Consider the following 26,412-nt stretch of genomic DNA (forward strand, 5'->3'; position numbering starts at 1 on the left):
GGCAGCTTTGAAATCCAGTTAATTTAGCAACCACTGTTCAGGTTGCACGCGTAACACTAAAATGTGCAACTTCCCAGAGAACCAAGAGCTGCTAAAAGAACACATCTGAGATGATCAGAGGGGACCATGTGAATGGGCCACTGCTTCCTCACACCGTCATGGTCCTGAGGCACTCAGCAAAGTCCCTTCAGTTTCTCCCTAGGAAATGTCTGTTCAGGGTAATCATACTATCCAAACAAACATATCAACCTCAGGAAATTCTCATTAACTTCTCCAAAGCTGCAGTTCCCTAATGCTGGTTCCTAGTGATGTTTTCACAGTAAAACCATAGCAAAATGACATAACAAATTTTTCTTAAAGCCAAATTTCTTTAAAGAATTGTCCTTTTGATGACACTAAGAATTTACTTTTTTTGTTGTTGTTATTTTGTTTTTTTGTGGGGTTTTTTTTTTTTTTTTTTTTTGGTGTTAAGAGAGCCTTTCTTTCAGGAAATGATAATAGATCATAGGTTTTTAACATCTTTACAAAATAAAAAGTTGGCAACTTATACCAGTCCGCCACATTGTTTTTGACATTTTATTGGTCCTTGAATTCCCAACTTGGGAATCATTTCTCCACTGAACCAGCATATTGCACAGCAGGAAGTACTGTCCTTCCAGTTGAATCCAGCCATCAAGCCATTTGTTAGAAGACTAGAAATATGCTTGCTCTAAAGAAGAAAGCAAGTTAATTTCAAGAATGAAATCAAATTGGATATTTAGACTCCATCACACATACTTGGGTGACTAAAATGACTGTAGTGATAGGAAAAATCCAAAGACTTTCCAAACAAGGATGGCTGGTAAAAACTCCAATTAATAAGAGCTGGCAAAAATCATCTAATTTGTGAAAAATAAGACGGTGCCATTAAAACGGGGACTTGATTCTTTCACTGGGACACTTGGCTTTCCAAGAAATATAGAAAGAAACCCAAAGCGAACAAAATTGAAATTGCAAATAGAAAGGTTATCTTTTAGAGAAGAGGGTTGCTAAATCTCAGACTGAAGAACCCCATCAAAGAACTAACTTCAGTTTTTTGTGTCCTGCAGACAGCAAGCACTCATAGAAACAGAAATAAGTACCCCGTGTTGATCTAGACTGTGAGATGCATTTGGTAAGGCAGGACACAAAACAGGGCTTCGTCAGGTTGCGAAATCCTGGTGGTGAAAACCGTTTGGTGAAGTCAACCTGCTGTGGGGTGCAGAGCTGGTGAAACAGTAACTGTCAACCCAGCTGCACACTAGATTCACCTGAGTCACTTTAAAACCAGGCTCGCCCCAGAGATGCGGTCAAGTGTCCCCTGACATAAGTGTTTTTCTAAAGCTCTCCAGATGAATTTAACGTACTTCCTGGGCTGAGGAAAGCAATACATCTTTTTTGACATTCATGGAAGGCACTTTATCCAAACTGCTGCTTAGACAAAATATTTTCTGTTGTGCAGCAAGACCCGGGAACTGCAACCGTTTATGTTAAAGTAGTGGGTGGGGTGGCCAGTTAACTCAGTTGGTTAGAGCGCAGTGCTAATAACACCAAGGTTGCCAGTTCAATCCCCGCATGGGCCACTGTGGGCTGCGCCCTCCTTAAAGTAGTGGGGATTTCTAATTCCTACCTATTCCACCTAGAGACCCCCTCACTCTGGGTATTAGGGAGAGGGTGTTCAGTGGTCCCCCACCTAATGGGGACTTCCTGAGAACGGAGCCTGATCTTTCTGATTCTCGGCTACATCCTAGTCCTAGAACTGAACCTGCACATGAGCCAGTGTCGAAGGCCTGCCAGGGGCTTTTATAGCTTTTTCATTCGTTCTTTTGAATTCCTGCTGACTTTGGTGTTTTCATTTGTAAGGGAAAATGGAGTGTGGTGAATTTCCTAGTTTTTCACCACGGTGGGTACTGGAATCAGCTGTGCTCTGCTTGGAACTGCAACCCTACCTCCCCATCCAGAAACGCTATGAGAGTCAGATCTCAGCTGGGGTACACAGCAGAATTACCTGTTGGCTTCTTCAGCCTACAAATGTCTGCGCCCACCTTGAAACCAATCAGAATCTCTGAGACTGGGATTTGGGCTTGTGTGGTTTTCATGACATCTGGCTAAGAACTGTCACCTGTGAAGAGTGGTTTTCAAAGTTCCTGGCCCAGCAGCAGCAGCATCCCCTGTGAGCTGGTTAGAGATGCAGGTTCTCAGCCCCCACCCCAGATCTCCTGAATCAGAAACGTTGGGGGTGAGACCCAGGCAGCAGTCTGGGGTTTAACAAACCCTCCAGGTAATTCAGATACTCAAGTTTGAGAAACTCTGCTTTAGGACATTTCTTTGGGTCCTGCTGCCCGATAGAGAATATTTTGTCTAAGCAGCAGTTTGGAGAAAGTGCCTCAATGAGTGTCATTTGATAATTTCCTAGTTTGTGGCTCTGCCCTAACCTTTCCTGCTGCTCCTCTGTTGACACTTTAATTCGGCGAACCTATTCACAGCTCTCTCTTTGTCTACTCTCTCCAAACTCCCCCTGGAGCATCTGCCCTTTCCTCTCCCAGTCCGGCATCTCTGGGCAGCCTTCAGAGCCCTTCTTAAATTTTGAGAAAGAGAAATAAATAGGTAATTCCAATATAGTAGTGTAAGTGATCATCTAAGTCTTAAAGCCCTCCTGAAAGCCCTTTTTTTTACTTCTTCCAATAGCAGATAAGTGTCCATTGCATTCATTTTGGTCATTCTTACGGCTTTTATATTCTTTTTACCGGCTCGTTTCTCTGTGACCTGGAGCAAGTAACTTCTCTGTTTCCTCCTCTGTAAAACGGGAATAATAATAGTGCCTACTTCATCAAATGAGTTAATACATGTTGAAGTGCTTATAATAATACTCAATAAGTGTCCATTCTAAAAGTAATTGTTCATAGCATTGAAGAATGGGGGACCAGTCAGTCCCCCAGCGCTGCCAGTTTTATTCCTCCAATGCTCCTCACACCTGTCTCCTCCCTATCCCTTCCTTCCTTTAGGCTCTCATCATTTCTCTCCTAGACTACTGCAGTCGTCTTTTAAGTGGTCTCCCTACCTCTAATACCCTTTCAGCAATAAGAACACTTCAGCGAACATGTTCACCTGACTTTGTTGCTTAACATAACCCCTCAGTGGCATTCCCTTGCCTACAGAAGAATGTCCAAGCCCCTTCCCATGGACTGGGAGGTTCTCCGTGTCCCGGCCACAATACTTCTCTGGCCTTATCGCCTGCCCTTCCCCAACTCAAATTCTGTGCTGTTGTGATATCAGACTGCCTGTAGTTGCCCACATGGTCCATCGCGCTTCATGCCTTTAACCTTCGCTCTGCCTTTGGTGGTTCCAACCCATTCTCCTCTCTCTCCCCCTTAAGACTCAGATGGTCATTTACACCGCTATATTGGAATTACCTATTTAATTCTCTTTCTCAAACCGACTATAAACTCCTCAAGGGTCTTCTTCTTCTTCTCCTTCTCCTCCTCCTCCCCCCAACCCACCATCCCCCCTCCCCCGAATATAGTAAGCAGGCACTAAGTGTTTTTGATCAGCATTGAGAATACAAAAAGATCTTGGCAATCTAAAAAGCAAACCATAAAACTTAACAGGGAGATAAAATTTAACAAGGATATACTTGGGTTTAAAACAAACAAACAAGGAAAACAAGTCTAGATCTAAGTACTGAGTACAAGCTGGAAGTAGATGACTCACCACCATCAGCAGACCATGCAAACAAAAAGAAAGGCTGTGGTTTCAGTTGACTTGATGCTCCACATGAGTCAGCCGTGCGATGCAACTCCAGTTACCTACTCTCAGAACAGGGATAGTAATAGTCCTGCTGGTCAGACCACATGGAAGGGTCGTGTTCCATTTTCTGAGGCCATACCTTAAGAGAAGGTGAAGCATGTCCAAAGGAAGGCAGCTAGAATAGTGGGAGAAGGTGAACCCCATCATATGGGGAATAGTTGAAGGAAATCGGGTTTCATCTACAGAAGACAGAGGGGGCATAGTAACTGTATTCAAATGCCTAAAAGACTCATTGGGAACCTCAAACTGCAGAATTAGGACAGTAGCTCTACTAACAATGGAATAGTCTGTCGTGTAAGCTCTAAGTCACTGTAGGGATCAACCAGGACCCCCTGAGAAGACGTGCTGTAGAGGGGATCGGGGCCCCTAAAAGAAGTTTGGACTAAATGTCCTTTATCCTGTTCAACTTTGAGGCTTGGTGATTCAAGAGGTCACTGAGTTCATATGTACTGAATGTTGGGAAGGGGTGCCAGGAGCACAGCTGATAGAAATGTCTCTTGTTCCCGTAGGGAAACAATTATAGATTACTTACATAGAAATTGCTTTTGCATCAGAAATCGGAAGCTTCGTGGGAAGTCACTTATTATATCATTTGTGTGACATGTACTCAGGAGAGACATCTGATAGTCCCACCCAGTATGTCCAGAGCCTTGTGTTCTCCCATGAGCTTCTGTGGAACTTGAAATAAAGTGATACTTTTGATTTTTTGATTTTTAGTTCTGGATCATCTTGGCTTCTGGGAGGAAATCAGACAGCTCATCTCAGGATCAGAACTGATGACGGGATTCCCCTATGGCTTCACAGTGCCAGGCCTGCCCCAGTACCTCCAGAGTATCACCAAGCTAGCCATTGCTGCACTGTGGGCAGTGCCAGCCCATTCCAGAGAGCAGGCAAGGGATGTTCCCATCTCCTTCTCTCAGCTGTTAGACTCTTCCTTCCCTGAAGTGCGCCTGCTGACCCTGGAAGCCCTGTTGGAAAGGTTTTCGGCAGCAACCTCTGGATTAGGAGAGAAGGAACTGCCACCCTTGCTGTGGAATATGGGAGGGACGTTCTTGATATTGGCGATGAAGGAAAATCACCCAGAATGCTTCTGCAAGGTAAAGTCTCTGGTATACTGACTGTCCCCTTCCACTCCCACACTCTTTGGCCAACCCTCCAGAGTGATAAGATCATGAAGGCAGGATTGGGTTTGGCTTTCCCAGGAGCCATCGGAAGGAGATTCAGCATGCAGTGGGCCAGGAGTCTGTACGGTGCTTGGCTTGGCTTGGCTTTATGCATAGATGGGAACTAAGCGAAGTGTTTGATGATAATAGTGATTATTTTGCTTCTGAAAACTTTTTCGTGAGTTTTGTTTTTTTGTTTTTTTGTCCATGGATCTGGCTCACACAGATACTGAAGATTCTCCATTGCATGGACCCCAGTGAGTGGCTTCCCCAGACGGAATGCTGTATCCATCTAACCCCAAAGGAGTTCTTGAACTGGACGATGGATATTGCTTCCAATGAAAGGTTTGCCCCCAACGCTCCCTGTGCAAACCCTGTATGACGTATGGTCCCATCTGTCAGTTATGTAATGAACTTGAGCACAGTCCTGGCCTAAGGACTCAGGCCCTGTGTTTCTGTCTAAATCTCAGCCTAGGCGTGAGTGTGTTCTAAGCTCAAGCAATAGAATGATGTTAGATTTTCATATTAATAACAACAAGGTAATTACTTCTGGACGTGTTTGTATAGCCGTGAGGTAGAGATTTCCAGCATTCACATCCACATGGATTTCCGACTAGCTGCAAAAACCATATATATATATGTGTAAAATATATTTGATTTTATTTGGGGGATGTTTTTTTGGCTTACTTTTTCTAGGTCTGAAATTCAAAGTGCAGCTCTGAGGCTTGCCTCCAAAGTGATTGCCCACCACATGGGGATGTGTGACGAGGTAAGGCTGATGCTGCCAGTTCTGGGGTCTAGGTTTTGGGGCTCTTCTTTACCTAGAAGGGGTCAGTAGGCACAATCACTGTGGCATTGTGTGTGTGGCTTCTACAAAAATACTGTTCATGTTGATTTTTCATCTGAGTACCACCTTTGACATTTCTCTTGTTCTGGACACATTGGATTGGAGTCTATGAGTATCACACAACCTCCTTCCCACCAACATACACACACATACACACACACACGCACGCACACACACCGATCCTTTATTTTTTTCTTATTTTTCTAGCTTGACTCTTTATTTAAAGAGGGAGTGAACAAGTCAATTCCAAGGATTGCAAGTCACTAGGATTACATCCTAGTCAACTATGTATGAAAATACATCACTGAGGCTTGACTATTCCCCCAGAACTTGGCCCAGATGGCTCTGCATGGAGGCCCAGATGTTCCCCACTTGTCTTCATGTTCTTGGGGGATGAGGTGGAACTAACGTAATCAAAAGAGCTTCATGGGAAGAAGCCTTAAGCCAAATACATGCGTACGTAGGGGCATATGAGAAAGGTGCCACCACCACAGAATTATTTTAAGTAGATGGCCGTCAATACTGCAGTAAAATTACCTGAAGGCTTTGTTTACACATCACCGCACTGTGACTGGTGACAGAACACTGCAGATCCTGACTCCTTCCAATAAAGCAGCACTGGACATGCAAAGATGAGCAGAGATTGGAGGGACAGTCTAATGAGAGAAGAGGAGTGTTTGCTCATGCATTAAATATCCTAGTTGGGAGGAAGCCGTTGGAATCCATAGAAAGGAGAGAATGTTTGGGAAGCTGAGGAAGACCTCACAGAACAGATTGTTCAATGCAGAGAACCTGGAGCCCGGCACAGAGTAAACCAGAGGGTGAGAATTAAGCAGAAACAGTTTCCTCGGGTCTGTCATTCAAAGGCAGGCTAGGGGGCCAAAGCCAGGTGGTCACTAGGAGATACGAAAAGCCAAAAAAAAAGTCAGTTGTATGTTGGGAGAGAGAAGGAGGTTTGAAGGAAGGGGGAGGATTTGCTTTAAAAAATTACAGCACAGGGGAAAAAAAGAACAAGTCTAAGCAAGTAGTCACAGGGCAGCCTAGAAGTCTGCCAAAAGATACCATTCTCTTCTAAAGCCATTTTTAACCAGTTGTCATGTACATCTTAATGGCACTGCTTGGTACTTGAATTAAGTGATATTTGATGAAAATTGGGAGTTTTCCAGGGAGAGAAAAATTAGCAGAACTGCAGAGAAACACATAAAAGAAGTTCCCAGGAAGACCTGGGTTTCTCTGTGAGTTGGGAGTCGGAATCTTCCTCAAGGTCTAAGATGCTCATCAGTTTAGTTCCACAGATGCCCATAGATAACCAGAGGAGCCAGAGTCTCATTTTGAACATTTATAGAGTCTTAGTCGATAGTAGAAGTAAAGTACATTTAGAACAGTAATTCCCTTTCTAGAAAAAGTGAAAAACCAGGATTTAAAAGATAGAAAACAACCCAAATGCCCATCGACTGATGAATGGGTAAACAAAATATGGTACATGTATACAATGGAATATCATTCAGCCATAAAAAGGAATGAAGTCTTGATACATCCTACAGCATGGTTAACTTTAAAAATATGCTAAGTGAAAGAAGCTAGTCACAAAAGACCACATATTGTCTGATTCAATTTATGTGAAATGCCCAGAAACGGCAAATCCATAGAGATAGTAGATGACTGGTTTAGGGCTAGGGGAAGGGACAGATGACAGGATGGGGAAAGATAATTAAAGAGTGTCAAGGTTTCTCTTTCTGGTGATGAAAATATTTTAAAATTGATTGTGGTGATGATTACACATATGTGCAAATATACTAAAAACCATTGAATTGTGTATGTACTTTAAATGGGTGAACTATACAGTATGTGAATTATATCTCAATGAAGCTGTTACTATAAAAAAAAATAGAGCTGTGTTTAAACAGTAATGTTAGTTTAGGATGCTGCTTTAAATGTTGTAACAGAAAATCATAAATACAGTGGCTTAAACCAGGTAGAAGCAGTCCAAAGCAGATAGGGTGGGTTGACAGTGTTGGGTCCCAGGCCCTTCTGCCTTGTTCTGCTGTCCTCAACATGGCTTCCACCTTATGGGCCCAGATGGTTATTCCAGCTCGCATCATCTTGTCCTTATTCAGCTAGGGGGAAGGAGAAACAGTAAAAAAACAGGAAGTGAAGGTCACACCTGTTTCCTAAGGTGTGACCTGAAAGTACACAGTTACAACTTCCAATGACATCCCATTAGTCAGAACTTAATCACATGTGTTACTCCCAAGTTCAGGGGAATCTGGGAAATGTAGTCTTTAGCTGGATGCCCACATTCCTAGCCAACAATCTGAGATTCTGTTATTAAAGATAGAAAGGAATACCTGATTATTGGGGGCAACAAGTATTATTTGCTGCCATTGTCTTTCCCAAAAAGATGTGTCTTTACTGAAGCTATCAAATATGCCAATATTCTGATCACCTGATTTGCATCAAAAAAGATCCAAGGAACTTGCTTGCTAGTTATAGTGACTCCATATTACTGAAAGACAAGTCAGATTTTCTTCCCTGGGCTTGTTTATTTCTCCCAAGTTGGGATGGAAAAACAATTAAAAACCTTTCTTCCCACTGTGACAAGACCTAATTTGCCGGTCTATTTTAGGGTATGTAGCTCATCTCTAATTCCACATCAGCCCATGATGGCATCTTTTGAGCTGCTGTACATTTTGTGTTTTCAGACCAGGGACTCAGTAACCCCCAAGCTGAAGCAGTGGGTTCAGTTGGTCGTCTCATCCTGTGGAGATCATCTTCCCACAGAGTCCAGGCTGGCGGCTGCTGAAGTCCTCACCAGCACCACACCATTTTTCCTCACCAACCCCCACCCCATTCTTGGTAAGTGCCCTGAGTGGGGGGATGTCCATTGTACCCACTGTGCAAAAAGCATGAATAGATCCTCCAATTTAAAAAGACGGGAAGGTGGAAAATGACAATGTGCACTATACCTTTACATCGTTGAAATATATTCCCACCCTCTTAGTTCCTACTCCAATCATTTTTCACCAACAGCCTCTTCAGTGGCCTCTTTTGTTTCTGTCTTGTCCCCCACACCATTCTCCTCTTCCCCTTATGCTTCCAAATGCCTTTGTGGCCCTTCTGAAATACAGATATGATCGTTTCACTCCAGCCTTTGAGTGGGTTCCCCTTGCCTTCAGGATAAAATCAAAACACCCTTTAACATGGCTTATAAGGCTTTTCCTGTTCTGTGCCTGGCCTGCCCCTTCCTCCTCGGCGGCTGCCACTCCCCAACATGGGCCCTGTGCGTCATCAGTAGGGAACAGTTTTATAAACACACTGCTGCTTCACTGACTTCTGTTTGTCTTTCAAAACTCAGCTTAACTGTCACCTCTTCCAGGAATCCTGTTACAATGAGCTTGGTTAGAAATGAATGGGTCAATGTGAAGCTGTGTCTTTGAGGAAAAAGAAGGGACAGACTTGAAAGGCATTTAGGAAATTGAATCGACAGGACTCGGGGTGGAGGTTAATGTAAAAAGGAAGATGCAAGGATGACATCCAGGCTTCTGGCTTAAGTGACTGGAAAGATTGCTGATGCCTTTCACTGAACTTAGTTTTAAGTTTAAGGCATTTTTGGGACACGATAGTAGAGAAATTTTGAAATCACTTGGACGTATGGAGCTTAGGTGGTTTCCAACCAGGCCCTCTACCTTCCTGTCTCTTTCCTCACTGCCACCCCTTGTCAATTAAGAATAATGATTAGGAAAGAACGTCATGTCAGTGGTGTTTGAGAAAACCAAGCTCTAGGAAATCCTAAGGAAGTGAAACAGCATAGGGGTTTTTGTTTTGTTTTAACTTTTAATGATTTTTGTAAATTGTGGTGTTTTGTTTTATTTTTAAACACAGGGTTTAATAAAAGGAAAACCCGGGACCTAAAGCCATGCCTCCATCCTGACCCTGTCCTCTCCTGCTGTCTTATTCCCGTATTATTGTACTGTGATTCTCTCCCCTCTATTACTGGAATTCTGTTTTTGTTCACCTCTTCAATGCCCAGTCCTGGAGAATAAACCATGGTCCCTGTGGCCAAGCAGCTTGCAGTGTAGTTCTGGAGAAAGGATTTACAGAAACAAGGAGAGAATTCCTTTTTTAGATGGTGAGATTCAAATGTGAAGTGTTACTGGGGATCAGACCAATGAAGGGTCTTATGTCCCTGGATCTCTCTGGAGAACAACGTTGTCTTTGATGTCCTTTTGATTTTTTCTTCTAAGTGACTTCCAAGCATTTTTCTTACACCCAAAGGGGGACTGAAAGGGGACCTTCTATGATTGTGATTTAATCACTGGACGCAGAGGAATAAGAGCAAAGGTTTGTAAACTTTGGTGAAGCTTCTCCAGTGAGGGTAATATTTTGTGGCACATTTTTGGTGTGACTTTAGCTTCTCTACCCCTAGCTCCTATCAGGCAAAATGTGCGTAGAATCACCTGGCATTCCTGAGTGAAATTGAGTCCTGGCAAAAGCCATTCGTTCGTAATTGTTGGAACTGATTATAGCATCATAGACAGTAATGAAGGAGGTTGGTTGTGGCTGATGGCCTGCAAGAACATGAAGAATGGGTACAGAACTGAGAGACAAAGGACATAAAAGTCCATGGGGGAAAATCAAAGACAGAACAAAGTCATTAAAGGAAAAAGAAAAATTGAAATGGACTAAAGAGGGGCGATTGAGGATCCTGAGGACCTACATGACCATGTTAAAGAGGAAAATACTAAAACAGGAAACTATGAAACCCTAGAGAACATGAGCATGGGTAGATTCTGAAAGACTGAGTAAAATTTAAAGCCAGATTTGTAACAGAAAAGAGAGACCGAAACCCCAGAGGGAGCCATTGCTGTTCTTGGTATGACTAAAATGTCGGTGACTCTGATACCAGGTTCTCCGTGGATGAATGAGGGAGAGGGGAGGCTAAGGAGAGCTCTCGGGACAGGGTTGGTTCCCCCATTGAAGGCTAGGGATGATGATGGGTGGTGGGCTTCCGTGGCCCTCCATCGTGACCCTGCACAAACCTGGCCCACCCTACCTGTGCAGCATGGATCCTTTCCGTGAGGCCCTGTCCACCTCTCACCTCCCTCATAAAATCTGCCCTGGGTACGCCAGGTCCACTGTGACCTTTCCCTGTGGTGAGTCACAACTACACATTTCCATCCCTGACTTCTCATTATCTTGTTCTTGATTTGATGTTCCTTTTAGGTGCTCAGGGGCAGATACTATCTTCTCTTATTCCATCATCCACAGAAGCAACTAGCACAGGGACTAGACAGAGTCCCTGCCCAGGGGTAACAGCAGACAGGTAGTGGGCCCCACACAGATACGGTATAGGCTGGTACCCTTTTCATGGTTCCTTACCCTTTTTCAATTTTTGCCCCCAAAGCATAATCTTGATTGAAGCTTTGCTTTCAGAATTTATAAGCTCAAACAGTCACTCATATCAACACTGGGCTAGTTTCCCCAAAGCACTCTTGATATATAATGTTTCATTCCTGAGAATTGTGAGTCATTGTGGACAGCTAAGCCCAGGGCCTTAGTCAGCTGGGCATATTTTCTGGGGGTCCTTGCCTGGGGCTGGTTGCCTCCAGAAACCTTCATCCCTCAAAAAAATAAAAGATATTTCCAAATCTTGTCCCTTAGGGACCTCTTTCTTCCAGTGTTTATCTGAATCTCAGCTCTTCCTTTCTTGTAATACCCAGAAAAAAAGGATGGCGTTGCTCATTAACTACTGTCTCCTCCATCATGGATTTGAAGCGGTATTTGTATTTGCTTATAAATTGCACCCTAGGTAATTCGGATTCCTTCTGGTCTTCTTAGGACTGCAGGATACACTTGCTCTCTGGAGGTGTGTCTTCACCCTCCTGCAGAGTGAGGAGCAAGCCGTCAGAGATGCAGCCACGGAAACAGTGACAACCGCCATGTCACAAGAAAACACCTGCCAATCAACAGGTACCTGCCTCGTTCTTATGCTTCTGCAGTGCCTCATTGCTCTTGTGCAGGGGTTGGCACGCTTTTTCTGTAAAGGGCCAGAGAATAAGTATTTTAGGCTTTGTTGGCCATTCAGGCTCTGTCTCACCTCTTCCGTTTTAGTGGGAAAGCAGCCATAAACAATAGGTAAACAAGCGGCTGTGAGTGTGTTCCAACAAACTTTATTTACACAAACAGGCAGCTGCCTGCACTTGATCTGCTAGTCCCGAGTTTGCTGACCCCTACTTTAGGACATCATAGAGAAAAATTGTTTTCAAAGATAGAAATCTAATACACGGTGCCTTTTGTTAGTTACATTGTCATCCTTTTAAAATAAGGCCAAGTCTTGATTATCTGTGTGGTTACATAACCCAGGAATTGTAGATCCATCATTTAATTCCCCCATGAGTTCCAATATGTGACAGAAACAGATGAGTGTAAGTCAAGTTCTCCTCTTTGTGCCTTGGCTCCTCACTTGGTGGCAATGTTAACCCTGGAAGCAGAAGGGGAGCAGCCCAGGTGGATAGTTCTGAGCTCATAGCCACTCAGCTGATGATGAATTGTTACAGCCCTAGGCTCTTGTTACCTGTATGTGATGGCAAATGCTGTGGCAGCCAAAGGGAACTGCTGGCTGTGGGTGGGAAATGGGCTGCTGGATGGAAAGGACAGGTGGAGTAGAAGCAAGGGAACACCTCCGGACAAATGGCCATCTAGGAGGGCGAGTGCTCTGGTGAACTTGGATTCCCTCTTCTTAGGACTGAGGGTCAGCCATACCAAAGAGAAGCAAGAACACCATTTTGAGGCAAAGGGTCACAGACTGAGCGAAGACGTTTGCCTTAGTGAATAGCAGGATGGGAAGGGAAATAGCCAGACCCTGTTTGTATACAGTGCCCCTCATCCCCGTGGCTACAGCTTTGGTGCCTGGAAGCTCCCCTTGGAATGTGTGAGTTTCTCCATACCTCAGTCCTCTGTTGTCATGGCCTGGGTATTTTTCTCTGCATATGTAGAAAACCTGTTTTTTTTAATAATCTCTCAGTGATACTACTCTAGAGTAGATTCAGCCAGAATCAGCTTTCCCTCTCTGTGGGGAAAACATTCACATTTGTGCTGCAAGTGATGGGCAAACAGTCTTTGCCTCCCCCCACCGCCATCCCAACCTGTCAGAGTTCCTGGATACCTAAAATTCTGCCATTAGTGGTTTCATTCCTTTTTCCAGTTGTGCGTTTTCCATAGAAGCACACACAGAACACTCGGCAAGTGCTCAGTAAATATTTGGTGGAATATAATACTAGATTTTTCTAGGACCCTGTCCACCAAAGCTGGGAAAGCTCATTTCATGGTGGAATTCCCAGGTGGACTTTTTCCCTCCTAGTCATATATGGTCTTTGCCCTACTACTTTTACGTCTTTCAGAATTCTCCCAAATTCATTTCTAGCCAAACTATATTACCATGTTCTCTCTCCTTCTAGTTTGAATTTTTCTTAAGAAACAGAAATCAGTGATTATATATTGAGTGCCCTTTGCATGTAAAATTCCACATGTGAAAACCTCTGCGGGAATAATAATGACAAACGCTACTTGTCTATCTTTGTATTTCTCATCTTGGTCTATAAAAAAGGATTTGAGGTGAAAAAGACAAGAATTTTATAACAACTAAATGTAGCTATGTATGTTACCCTGGACCATATCCTTGTACTAGAGGGATAGAAAGCCAGATAGTAAATTATGAGAATAACTGACAACATTGAAATATTATCTAGAGATTAAAATCAGTGTTCAATTTCCTGAACATGATGACTACACTGTGGTTTTTTAAGAGAATATTATTGTTCTTAGGAAATCCACAACTGAAATATTAAGGGATAAAGAGGCATAATGCCTACAAGTTACTTCCAAATAGTCCAGAAAAAAATAAAACGATGTATACACATAAATAGTAAACACAGATATGGAGTTGCTATAGTTGTATCTTTTCTGTATGCATGAAATCATTCCAAAATAAAATGGGTTTTTTTAATCCTATTCCACAACTAGAAAAAATCAACATGGTATATCTCTTGATAGACCATCTGACTGGTTTATCAACAATTCAGCCCCCCGTGTGACTGCTATAATTTTCCCCTAAGTTACATGAAAACAGTGCCCCACCCCTTATTTTTTAACTCACTTGGAGCAAATTTGTGCATCCAAAGAAATCAAACTCAAGCCAGATTTTTCAAGTTCAAAGATCTCAGCAACATAACATCCGTCACTGTGTGGGGACGCTCACTCAGCTCTCCCGGGGTGTTTGTTCTCTGGACTGCCTGGTAGCAGCGCTTAGCCAGAATTTCCATATTACGGCTTGATTTTTCTTAAGCAAAAAATATACATCTGTCTACTTTAGACTGAAAAGTAGCTGAAGACAGAGGATCACCGCCGATTTGTCACTTTTGTCAGAAGTCTAGCCGGCTGATTCATCAGAGTAAGACTGTCTTGTGTAGACATCTCAAGGATCTCTAGCAGCTGACGGCAACTTTTCACATTTCTTCAGCATATAGGGATTTCGTAGAATATACTACTGATGGCTTGTTCTTTGCTGTTCCAAGTTAGTTATCACCATTGAATCTTGAATACCTTGAAAATGTATGTCATTCATTTTTTGTCCTCAAATCAGTGATTTAATCAATGCCACAGTAAAATAATGTTATTAAATTATGTTACTATTAAGATCTTCTTTGAGAAGACTAAACATTGTTTAAAAAATGAAATTAATTTTTTTCCTGCTAAGAAAAAAATAAAACCTGAGGACTCCCTGCCTCTAAGATCTCATCCTATAAATGAGGGCTGGATGAGGACAAATTGCTTTGCGCTCATACTTCCCACAGCCTGCTGGGGATATGGGGAAGTGCGAGGTGCGTTTTGATGGGGGGTGTAGGGAGGTTCCTGAGAGTGGCACTAGCCCAAAGGAAGGGATAAACAGGACACAAATGAGAGCATTTCAGCACAGACGAGCATTCAACACAGAAGGAAAAGCCAGAGCCAAAACTTGGAGTTGAGGGGAACTTGGGAGCTGATTGGGGAGCAGCAAGTGAACTTGTGTGGCCAGCACACAGGCAGAGGCCAGGGGAGTGGAGAAGGAGACGAAGCTAGAAAGGAAGGGGCCCCCACTCTTGGCATGAGTTTGAATGCCAAGCCAAGGACCTCCTTCTGTAGGTGAAGGAAGGCTGGAAAGGTTTTCAACAGGGGAGTGATGTTGCCAGAAATGTGTGCTGGAGACGCTCTTCTTGGCAGTGGTGTGTGGGATGGATCAGGGCTGGGGGTGAGCGAGGGAAATCTCAAGGCAGGGAGCTGGTGTGTAAGTACTCATTAGCTGCCGTCAGTGGTGATGGGGTAGAGAGAGCATGCGGTAGACTCAGCAGGATCCGGGAGATGGTGCGTGTGGGAAGTGGGAGGGAGGGGGACGCAGAGATGACTTCAAGGTTGCAAACCTGTGAGGTAGCCATGGGGAAGCCCTCGTTGTGCCTTTGTCACTGATGTAGCAGTTGGCTGTGCGGTTCTAGGAAGTGAAACTACCTGGAGTCAGGAAAGGCACTGTGATCTGGGACAGAGTATTCCTTAGACCTTGGAGAGACCAGCAATGGAAATTGAGAGGGCAAAGTGGGACCTGTATCTGGTGTAGGAACAGAATGAACTGCACCATTATCCTGGGAGCCCAGTGATTGGTCCCAGTGGACACTGGCTAGGAACGATGGAAGAAGAGGCAGGCCTTCACCCAGTCATTCAGACTTCATCACCCTCGCGTGTCACCTTGCCGCCCCCAGTTGGCTTTAGCTGTAGATGTGCGGTATGAATTAGTTAATGATTCTGGAAGGCCCAGAGAGAAGAATTCTGTGTTTCGATAGCCCTCGTGAGGATGGGTTTGTTGTTCACCTTTTTTGCCTGCTGATTTCTCTTGCTGTCCTCCTGCTCGTCCTTCACCCCACATAGTCACCGGGAAGGCGAAACACAGCCCAGTAGCACCTCTCTGAGCACCACCTGAGGCTCCCTCAGCTTTGGAAATAGGACTGAAGGAAGCCGCAGCAGTGGGCCCCTCCCCACTCCTCTATGCCAGTCGCAGCGCTCACTAAGGAGCAAAAGAAATGGCATTTCCAAGGCTCAAGAGTAGGGAATTGAAATTTGCAGCTGGATAAGAAAGTGTGTGGGCGGGACTCAGGAGAAGCCCCATCTTTCTCCTTTTCCTGCTCTGACTTTACATGGAGCCTTGAAATGCTCTGGGAAGAGTCTGGTTTCAAGAACAGGAAACATTCGAGGCCATCAGCTCTGGCTCCCACTTCCCCGCCTCCCTCTGAGCAGCTCACTCATGTCTGTCTTACCCACTGTATCAGGATTTCACATCAGATTTCATTTGAACTGGGGCTTCCATGTGAGAAAAAAACAACCTGGAGAATATTTAAATTTAAGTCACGAAATTTGAGTGACTCTCCAGCTAGACTGAGTAACAGGGGAGGAACCTGTGCAGGTACAACCTTTAACAGGCTGCTTTTGGAGGAAGAAAGGATGAAAAAAACCCCACCCAGAGAGCTAGAAGTTGACCAGAATTCAGCAATTGAGGGTTTATTCCATGGCCTCTCCCACCAGCAGGGGTGTTCGAGCCTTTCCTTTTTGTAGAGCCCTTTGTCTCCAATGCGAGGTCTCTGGCAGGTTTCACTTGATATGCTGCAGAGTCAGACTTGAGGACCCCAGGACAAGAGGACAGATGGCACAGACCTGAGAGGTTCCACAGGGATGGCTAGATCTGTAGGCCCCCAGGTGGCACCCCCACATGCTCACCTAGCAGAGGTGAGGGCTCTGTGAGCTGGAGGAGACAGAGAAGGGCAGGATGGGGGGGGGGGCTGGCTTTCTGCACCCCCTCCTCAGGGTCCCTGTCCTCCCTAGCATGGGTCTCCCTCCCTTGTCCTTGTTCTTTAGTTTCCCTCCAGGGAAGCCTACGTCAGGTGGCCTCCTTCCTTTCTCCAGTTCCATTTGTGAGATTCAGGAACCAGTGTCTGATAAACAAGCAGTGGCTTTAGCTGATGCAGGATAAGAAAGAAAAGCCAATTAACAAGGAATTTTAAGGGGCTCCAAACTTCAAACCCATCATGAGTTTAGGTTCAAGAAGGAGGGCTTATTGGTAGAAACTTTTTTTTAAATTGAGATATAATTGACATATAAGGTAGAAATTTCCTTACGAAAAAATGTAAAAGACTTTTAAGAAAGAGGCGGACTGGACTGACAGACACACGGAGGCGGAAGGGAGAGAGAAAGAAGGGCCCCACCCGCAGGCATGGACACAGCTGATTGTTCTTTTTCTTAGAGTGCTGGCTCCAAGTAGTTCTGTCCCTCCCCGCCAACAGGCCCCTTACCCACAAAAAATCATGTAAAACTTCTGCAGATTCTGCCAAATACAGATGTTTAGTAGTGACACATTAGATCCCACCTTCTCTGTAACACCTCAGCCCTCCAGGTTCTCCCTTTCTGGCAGCATTTGGTTATTTTATCACCCCAAACAGCCCTTGATTTTCTACTCTTTTATTATTTTCTTGTTCACGTGCTTTATGTGGTTTTATCTTCCCAGGTAGCCCATGGGCTTAGGGACTGTCTTCTATTAGGTACGCAGTGGGTGGTCAGTTTGTGTTGCTGGGCTGACCTTTCACCATAGAGGCCACCTAACAGCAATTGCCTCAGTCAGTCCTAAGTTCTCTAAAGAGATCAGGGTGCCCCTTGAAACCAGAAAGAGCTCCAACACAGGCAGACTGACGCTCCCTGCTAGAACCTGCTCAAGGGGCAATGGTTTTCCTTCCTTCCTGCAAACTGAGTGACTCACTTTCTGGGTCTTGCAGGCTAAGCGTTGGCGGCCCTGTAGGATTTGTCCCTCCCTTACTCTTACCTCTCAGGTCTGAGTCAGGCTGCAGGGCCAGGGAGCCACCCATGATTAACCGGGAGACATCGCAGGAGCCTCTGTGTTTGGCATGAGGACCCCTAGAGACTCTGGAATAATGATGGCACTTAGCTGGTGCTTAGCAGGGAGCTGGAACAGTGAAAACAGGACTGGGATGTAGAAAAACTGAGAGATGGAGGTTAGAGATTGGGGCAGGAGGCAAGTGGCTTTGTGGGGCTGAGTTGAAACAGGGCAAGATGAAGAAGAAAAGACCCATTTCCTGCTCCATTTCCCCAAATAGGTATTCCTTCCCCCTACACCCCTCCCCCCTTGCACACAGACACACGTGCACGTTGTCACCCACACAGCACCCGAGAGGCAGCGTGAGAGTAGCAACACATCTCACATGCTCTGAGCCTTGAGCAAGCAGGCGGGGGGGGGGGGGGGGGGGGGGGGGGCGAGTCACTGTGACATTACACAGTGGCCGCACAGTGACCGAGGCAGCAAAGCCCCAGGTCTGTGGGGCTTCATGCTGAGTCACAGATGGTTCCACCCTGCAACCTCTGGAGCTTCTCAGCAAGTCTTCCTCCCCACCCAGCCACACGCCCAATGGGAGGCCCTGTGCTTTTTTTCAATTCCCACAGTTCATGGGTTCAGGTCCTGGAAAAAGGGCTCTCTGAGTGTGGCCTCCCTCCTTCCTCTGCCTTCCAATAGGTCTTTCCTAATCTATTCAGAGTGTCTGTTCTGTTCTGTGGTACCAGAGCCTAGCCCCAGACTCAGTTTTAGGGGGACTTTAAGCTCGGTAAATGTAATGTTACATGCATGTACCAAGTACCTTTTTCTGGAGAAGAATGACCCAAAAAAGTTAAGAACCACAACACTAAAATATACCCTCATTCCTCTCTCCAAACCTGATCTAAAGTCCTCTTGGGACAAGACAAATTTATTTGTCTGTCTCATTTCTTTGTGCCTCTTTTTAAATTCTAAATTTTTTTTTCACTTCTCTCATATCTACCTAGAAGGTCCACGCCTTTTTCTCTTACTATTTAAGTATGAGGCAAAAAGTGGTGACATCAAGCATATTCACTTATCTGTTCTTTCATTCATTTATTCAGCAAACACTTACAAAGTGCCTGTCCACCAGGCTTGTTTTGTGTGGTAGTCCAAGCTGCCATCATCTCTCACCTGGACTTTTGCAAAATCCTCCTGAATTTCCTGCTTCTGCCCTTGTCTGCCTGCAACCCATTGTCCATGTGGTTAAGAAAGGGTGCTTGTTAGGGAGCAGGTTTGATGGTGTTGCTTAGAACTTTCTTTTGCCTTCCCTTCTTGCTCAGAATAAAACCCAACTCCTAAAGTACCATGCAAAGCCCTACTCAGCCTCACCGGCCTCTCTCTCTAACCTCATCTCCTGCTATGCCCTCTCCCTCTCTTTCTCTGTACCAGCAGCTACAGCCTCTTTGGGGCTCTCCAACTTGCCAAGCAAATTGAAGCCTCAGGGCCTTTGCACTGGCTGCTCTGGCTACTTGGAATGGCCTTCCCTGGTCCTATATGGCTGACTCCTTGTCATTTCAGTCTCAACTTCAGTGTCATCTCCTCGGAGAGCCTGCCTTGACCCCAGTTTACAGTAGCCACTCAGTCATTTGCTATTACTTCACCCCCTGGCTTAATTCTCTGCATAGTTCTTTCACTATCTTACCATTTTGCTGTTTATTTGCCTTTTTGTTTATCTCCCTCCACCAGAACAAAAGTTCTAAGAGTTTAGGATTTTTGTCTGTTTTGCTTGCTGCTGTCGTCTGAGAACCTGGCACACAATAGATGCTCAACAAAAATCACTGTTGGATAATCAATTGAATGAAGGAATGGAGGAATCTATCAATCACAGTAATTAAACACAATAAAGAGATTAGTGTTTTTAGAATAAACCTAAGGCAGTGGAGCTGTTTGGATTCGATTGTGGAATTGCCCTAAGGTGGTCCGTCCTTGCTCTGGCAGATTAAATCAACTACTTTAGGCTCCACCTCTTCCCAGAGACTTTAATTCGACCAGGAGCTGATAGGCAACTCCTAAGGCTAGGCCGCTGTGGCAGATCCCAGACTAATTCCAGCTTTTCCTCACCATTCCATCCTGTCCCGTGCTGGATGGAATTGCTTGGGCAAGAGTTTCCTCCCCGGGGGCCGAGGGGCCTAGCCCAGGGAAGACCTTTTCTTTGATCATCAGGCCATAGTCGGGACTGGGGCCAGTGCTGAATGAACCTGTCTGGAAGGCAGAGGTTGCTGGGAGCAGCTCTAAGCACGGGGGGCCCCTTCCTCCTGGAACCCCTGCGTGGTAGTCTCCTCCTGCTCTGAGTAGGCCAATGGAGGGAGGAGGTAGTTCCTCTAGATCAGGGGTGTCCAAACTGCGCCCGCAATCCATTTTTAATTGGCCCACAGCAAATTCCAAAAATACATTTAGTTTACTTAAATAAACCAAGTGGGGCAATATGTACTTCACCTCGAGTGAGTGGCCCGGCTGTTTGTGTATTTTACCGCATATGGCCCTTGGTGAAAAACGTTGAAAAAAGCTTGGACACCCCTGCTCTAGATGCTCCCACTTCATTTCACCTCTTTGAATCCTCACAACCACTCTGTGAGATATTTTACTATGTTAACCTGGAGTTCACAAGTAACGCACCCAAGGGCCTGAGTCGGAATCGGAGCTCGTTCCTGTGGTGACAAACACCTTGCACTCTCAGCACCTCCTCTAAGGCAAGAAAGGAGTCCAAACCCAGCCTGTAGGTCTGGAACCTAGAGTTGATAGAAAGGGGATGTCGAAGGTCACAACACAGCAGTGTTTGAAAGGAAGACACTGGAATCATAACCCAAGGAAACGGGGCTGGGACCCATGAGCTCAGAGAAACGGCGTGTCCTGGGGAAGGGAACAGAAGTGGTGGTGGCTGAGGCGGTTGCAGCCAGGGATGGCAGAAGGTCCTACATCCCAGCTGATTGTGCCCCTGTTTTCTAGTCTGCCTTCAGAGACGAAGGGAGTCACATGACTTGTGGGTGTTAGAGCCTCTAGTTTACAGACGTGGAAACTGAAACCCGGGAAAGGCAAATGATTTCCCCAGTGTCACATAATTAGTGGGAAATGAGGTCTAAAACCCAGACACACTGAGACACAGGATAGCACTTCTCTCTACTGTTCCCCAAGCCTTGATTTACAGAAAAGAGGTGACAGAAATATAGGGGTGTCCACTGAGAATAATCCAGGCTCCTGGGCTGGAGGGAACCCATCGGGGTGGGATGGGTGCCACAGGGTAAGAGCAGAGGAAATGGAAGACAGCCTTGAAAAAAGGGTTTGTAAGAACTCACTCCAGCATTGCAAGGCTGGGAAGAATGGAGCGTCCTGTGAAACCAGGCATCTCCCAGCAATAAAACCACACGCCACAGTCAGCATTTGGTCCTCCTGGACCTCTCTCCCAGGATTGTCTGCATGTTCATCTATATTGTCAGTAGGGTTCCAGGGAAGGACACGGAAGGAGTTAGGAATTGCAGTGCTAACTCCCCGGCCAATATCTGGCATTGCCCTGATGGAGGGTGAGGGAAAATGGTTGTTGAAGGAAGACAGCTGTGCAGGACCTAGGTCTCTCTTTTCTCATTTATTCCTTCAAAATGAAGGTACTTGATCAAGGCAGGAGCTCCCCCTCCCGACTCCCCCTAGCTTCGGTGGGCTGTCTTGGTGGAACCCGTTACCATGTACCAAATTGCCTTTTGCCATCAGTTGCTGTCCCAGGAAGCCTGGGCCCCTGACGTTCACTTGCATCTCAGCTAGTGCGTCACTGGCAGCCAGCCCCCATGTGCAAAAACAGATGCAAACTAATGCTCCTGTCTGCAGTGTGGGAGCAGGTTGCCACTGCCTACCTGGCTGGGTCTAGTTGCTAAGGGGATGGCATTGTTTCCATGGCCTCCCAGTGACTAAGCCCCACAGAGACGACAACAGTCTCCTCTCGAGGAAATGAGGGTCATTTTTGTATCCTTTTGTCTCCCCTGTTGCTGTTCCTGAAAGCTAAGCTCCCTGGGCCCACGGTGACTGACCCTTACGGGTGATGATAAGCCCACAGCCTGGGATTTAGGCCATCTGGCGCTGACGTGGCTGGCAGAGTTTTGTCTTCCCTCTTAGTCAGGGAAAACCCAGTGATCCTGTCTCCTGCTCGTGGCCTCAACTCTCCTCTCCTCTGCCTTCCTGTTCCATCCTCAGGAGTCTTCACTGTCCTCAGCCAGGCCATGGCAGGATACAGGAGTCCTCTCTTCACTATGGAGAGCAGCCTTCCTTTTGGAGCCTAAGCCAGTTTCAAGAGTTAGGGTCCCCTCTCTGTTAGGGATGACCAGCTGGGCCCCATCCTCATTCAGCCTTGAGCGGCTTAGAATGACTGAGGAGTCCCGCCCACCCTTCCTGATTACTCCTTCCAGGCCTTTCTTTGGCACTGACTCCTGCCCGTTCCCCACCTGAGTCCATTGCTAGAGTTGGCAGGAGACTGATTTTTTTCCTCTGGTCCCAACAACCATGTGATTGTCAAACCCAGCCTGTTACAATGTAACTCCTCCCTGAGTAAGTATATCTGGCTACTGCGGGTAGCCCCTATGTCAGCATCCTGCTGTTACCCCAGGAAGTGTGAAGAGTGATGTCAGAGACCTATACTGCCCGCATCCTGCCCCAAACCCTCAAACCAGGGTGTCACAGGGACAGTGTTTACCTATGCACATAGAGTGTGTGTGTGTGTGTGTGTGTGTGTGTGTGTGTGTGTGGATGCTAAGAGGAGAATGGGATTTTAGGATGTGCTTTGGCCACTTCACTGATGCATCATGATTAGCAAAAGTAAGAAATGCCTGCCCCCACTCCAATGTCTAAATCAGCAGGAAAGTCTCACTGTAGTTCAGTAATTCAGTTTTTCAAAAGTAATTTCTTGTAAGGCTGGTCTGCAGGAGCCAAGGCAGGAAGCATCAAGTGAGAATCAGAGACAAAGTTTGGTCTTGACAGCAATTTCTCTCTCTCTCTCTCTCTCTCTCTCTCTCTCTCTCTCTCTTCCTCCCTTCCTCCCTTTCTCTCCACTCTAACCCCACCTCCAAGTCCATATCTCTCAAAATTAACTTGTCAAGTATTTTCTTGGGGTTTCAAGCATGAGTCAACTTCTGTTTAGTCTCTCTGACACCTGTAACAGTGACCAAGTTAAAAGGGGCTTAAACAAGGTAGCGGCTTATTTCTCCCTCCTCACATAAAAGGCTCAGAGGCCTGCTGTGATGGCCCACAATTATCAGGGACCCACGCCTTCTTTCTTGGTGCTCCGCCATTTCCAATAGGCACTGTCCCTCTCATGGTCACGGTGGCAGTTCCCGCTCCCACTGCGACGTCCACAATCCTGGGAGGAGGATGGAGGGAAGGGAAAGGCCCACCTGGAAGTTACATACACCACTTCCGGTGGCGTCTTACCAGCCAGGACTTAGTCATGTGCCACAAAAGAGGCTCAGAAATAACGATTTTGATCTAAGTGGACAGGTACGCAACTAAAAAGTCTACTTCTATGTAAGGAGGGAGGAATGGATTTGGAGAAATAGGACCTTCACTTCTCACTATCTCCCATCTTGTTTTCACACAGGTACTAATTACTGAGTTCCTGGAAAGTTCTGGCTGCTTGCTAACAGCTGGGGACACAGAGATAAATAAGATAGAGCCTCTGGCTTTAAACTGTTAGGAAACAACCCTCTTCCTTGTTATTCCAACTAAAGTCGACAGGTTTCCCTTTAGTTGCATCCAAATTATTATTTTTAGCAACTCACATTTTATAAGAAAGGCCAATTTTATTAGACAAAAGTATTCAATAATCAACAATCAGAATGTTGATCTAAATGTTTTCACTAACTTGATAAGTTTAGTTGCTTATCCCCACTGAATTTCTTAGGACCACACACATCACCCAAAATGAAAAAAAAAACAAAACACAAAAACTTTATTAGGAAATAAGCCTGCAAGAAGCCTTGCAATTGCATTACCCATAGCTAGAATATACTAGAAAGATATCTCTGTCATGGGGAGGTGGGAGAAACCACACTTAGAAGAGACCCAAGAATGGAGAAATGGAGGAGAGAGTCCAGAGGTCACTCTTTACCTGCACCCCGCCCTTTTCCTCCTCTATGTTGTTGCGCATATTGGTTTTCTTCCTGGTGGGGAAAAGCTGTGTATAAGTCTGACTCTGGAATTTTCCTTTCCAAGGCAAGTGAGCACTCGTCAAGTTTTCATTTTGGTTCCTCTAACTGTATTCTTTCCCTAACCTCCCTGTCCTAATCCACCGACATAAATGGTGCTGGTTCCACAGGCCCAGCCCCAGGCCCCCCTTTTCCATACGCTTTTGAAGTACAGGAGCCTCCATCACCGCAAAGCGAGGCATGCTGAATTCCTGAGTAGGTCGCAACTGACATATTGCTGCTGAAGCATGGTGAGGTTTTTTGGTGATGAATGTGGACATGAGGTTTGAGGTGGGCAGTTCCCCTTGGGTCGGGGTCCCATCCAGCCTCACAATGAGCCCCAGTTGAGCCAGCGCTGGGCCTTCAGGGTCGGGTTAGATTGGGAGGAGTTGGCAGGGGCTCCCCCAAGAAGTCCAATTCCATTTTACCAGAAAATGAAATTCTCCTCTTTTAAAAGCCAGTGGTAGAACATAGTGGTTCTGCTTCAAAGTTGCAAATGTGTTTTTTTCAAAAGTAAAAGGGAAAAGAAAAAAGAAAAAATCAGATTCTTGCACTCTCCTCCTCCTTAAATCTGTTCCAAATGAGACCTTTGAGGAGGAAAACCCCCCAGAACCTACTCTGTTAAGCAAATTGGTTTCTGCTGTGGAGTGGGGTTGGGGTGGGGAATGGAGTTAGGAAAATATATGGAAGCTGACATAAAGGATTCAGTTTATGTTTGGAAAAGGATTCGGGTTGTTTTCAGGTTTTGAGTTACCGCCTGGGCGTGTTTGAAGAAGCAGAAGTGAGCAGCACCTCGACCCACAGCTTTGTGGTCTTTTCATTCAGCTCCTCCTGCCTGGGCCCGTCCCTCTTAAAGATGCCTTGCTTGGCAGGCTGACCAGGAAACTTTCCTTCATAAATAACTCTCCTGGGGAGACAGTGATAACAGACATTTTAAGTGGAAGCCGAGCTGCCTTAAGCACTTAGGAAAGGCTGAGCGTAAGTCTGGCTCTGGAATTTTCCTTGCCAAGGCAAGTGAGCACTCTTCAAGTTTTCAATTTGGTTCCTCTAATTTTATTATTTCTCTAACCTCTCTAACCAGCAGGATGATTGAGGCTCTGATTGTGAGTCCTGTTTTTATTTTTCACATGCTATTTTTATACTTGAAGCTGTGGTTATAAAATATACACTCAGAAATGTTGGCTCTGTCCCCACAAGACCCACAAGGCTGTCCAGATGCACTGTCAGAGCTGCTCCCAGCAGCTCTCCTTCCCCCACCTCTGGCCTTTCAAGGAGGGGTGGGGGCGTGGGTAGCAGTTGCTTTAAGAGACCGGTCCAACCGTGAGCAGAATTTTGGCCCCGTCCTTTAGATTTGACTCTGAGAAACTGGCAGGAATATTTTTCTGCTGGCTTCCCAAGTACGCAGTGAGAGGTCAGAACCCTTAGAAGCAGAATTCCCAGTTTCAGATAAAAGGTTCATTCATCTCCGTATGTACCATTCTCCTGGCACCCCCTCTTCCTTCACCATCTATGTGTGCAGCGTAGCACTTAGGTAAAAACAATGACTGTTTCATTCACCCCTATTTGCTGGGAATGGCCGTCACATGCACGCTACTGCAGAACTCAGAGAATGAGCAGAAGAAATCTTCCCAAATGTTGGCCTTCCCAAATTCTTCTTCAGCCAATCCCAATCCCTCCCTCTGTCCTCTTGCCTGCTCTTTTTCCCCAGGCTCCTCCTCCCTTGTCTTGCCTTCCTCCAACCAGAATAGATCTAGGAATCTCCTGGTATTTTTTTTCCCACCTTGGTTACAAGCAGCTCTGGGTCTTTTTGAAACAGACTTGTCCATAAATCTTAGATTGTTTTTCATCTTTGAAAAAGCCGCTTCTATCAGCAAGTCATAATTCACGTGTAAGGGGCAGGGGAAAGTTCACCAAATTTCAAGCTTCAACTTCTTTTCACTCTATTTTACAACATCCATTCCCCAGAAACCACAGAAAATTTTAAAAATCAGTCCCAATAGGCGAGGTGCCCTGTGACATAGCCTGCTAGAAACAGAGCCAGCCACCTGGGAAGGGGGGAGGGCAGGGGAGAATGAGGGTGTGTTTACCTAGATTGGAGCTGGCTGGCTCTAATCCATGGGGGAAAATAATTTCAGCGTCTCAGAGAACTAAACACCCACTGTGCTCATTTTAGAATGGCGGATTTGGTGGGTGGGGAGATTTGGGGAGGTGGGTGATAGTTATAATGAAAGGCTTAATCTTGCTGTTACTATAAGTTAAAAATAAGGAGTATAGTATAATACAGCTAATGGGCTAGAACATACTTCAATTCCATGTTATGCCAGCTAGAGATGAGGTGAAGGGAGAGTGAATTTGGAGCAGATGGGAAGAGAAAGGAGGAAAGGGGTGAGGGGTGGGGCAGAGAAAGAGATTCCTAGTCAAGGACCTGGCTGTCTCTGTCTTTCTGCTCTGTCATCCTCAGCCTGTTGGCTTTTGCTC

At 45.6% G+C, this 26,412-nt stretch overlaps 1 protein-coding gene across 3 annotated transcripts in view; it reads left to right on the forward strand.

Annotated features, from left to right (window-relative positions):
* THADA (THADA armadillo repeat containing) overlaps positions 1 to 26,412 on the forward strand; it is a 294,124-nt gene that overhangs the window by 238,361 nt on the left and 29,351 nt on the right. For all 3 annotated transcript variants that reach the window (XM_088796191.1, XM_019748640.3, XM_088796192.1), the window contains exons 32-36: positions 4,543 to 4,922; positions 5,215 to 5,333; positions 5,685 to 5,757; positions 8,538 to 8,691; positions 11,674 to 11,805. In XM_088796191.1, the coding sequence (XP_088652317.1) occupies positions 4,543 to 4,922; positions 5,215 to 5,333; positions 5,685 to 5,757; positions 8,538 to 8,691; positions 11,674 to 11,805 (858 nt within the window). The remainder of the gene's footprint in view (positions 1 to 4,542; positions 4,923 to 5,214; positions 5,334 to 5,684; positions 5,758 to 8,537; positions 8,692 to 11,673; positions 11,806 to 26,412) is intronic.

The sequence above is a fragment of the Rhinolophus sinicus genome, chromosome 2, assembly GCF_057876585.1.
Source record: "Rhinolophus sinicus isolate RSI-liver-muscle chromosome 2, RSI-T2T, whole genome shotgun sequence".
In the NCBI taxonomy this organism is placed as follows: domain Eukaryota; kingdom Metazoa; phylum Chordata; class Mammalia; order Chiroptera; family Rhinolophidae; genus Rhinolophus; species Rhinolophus sinicus.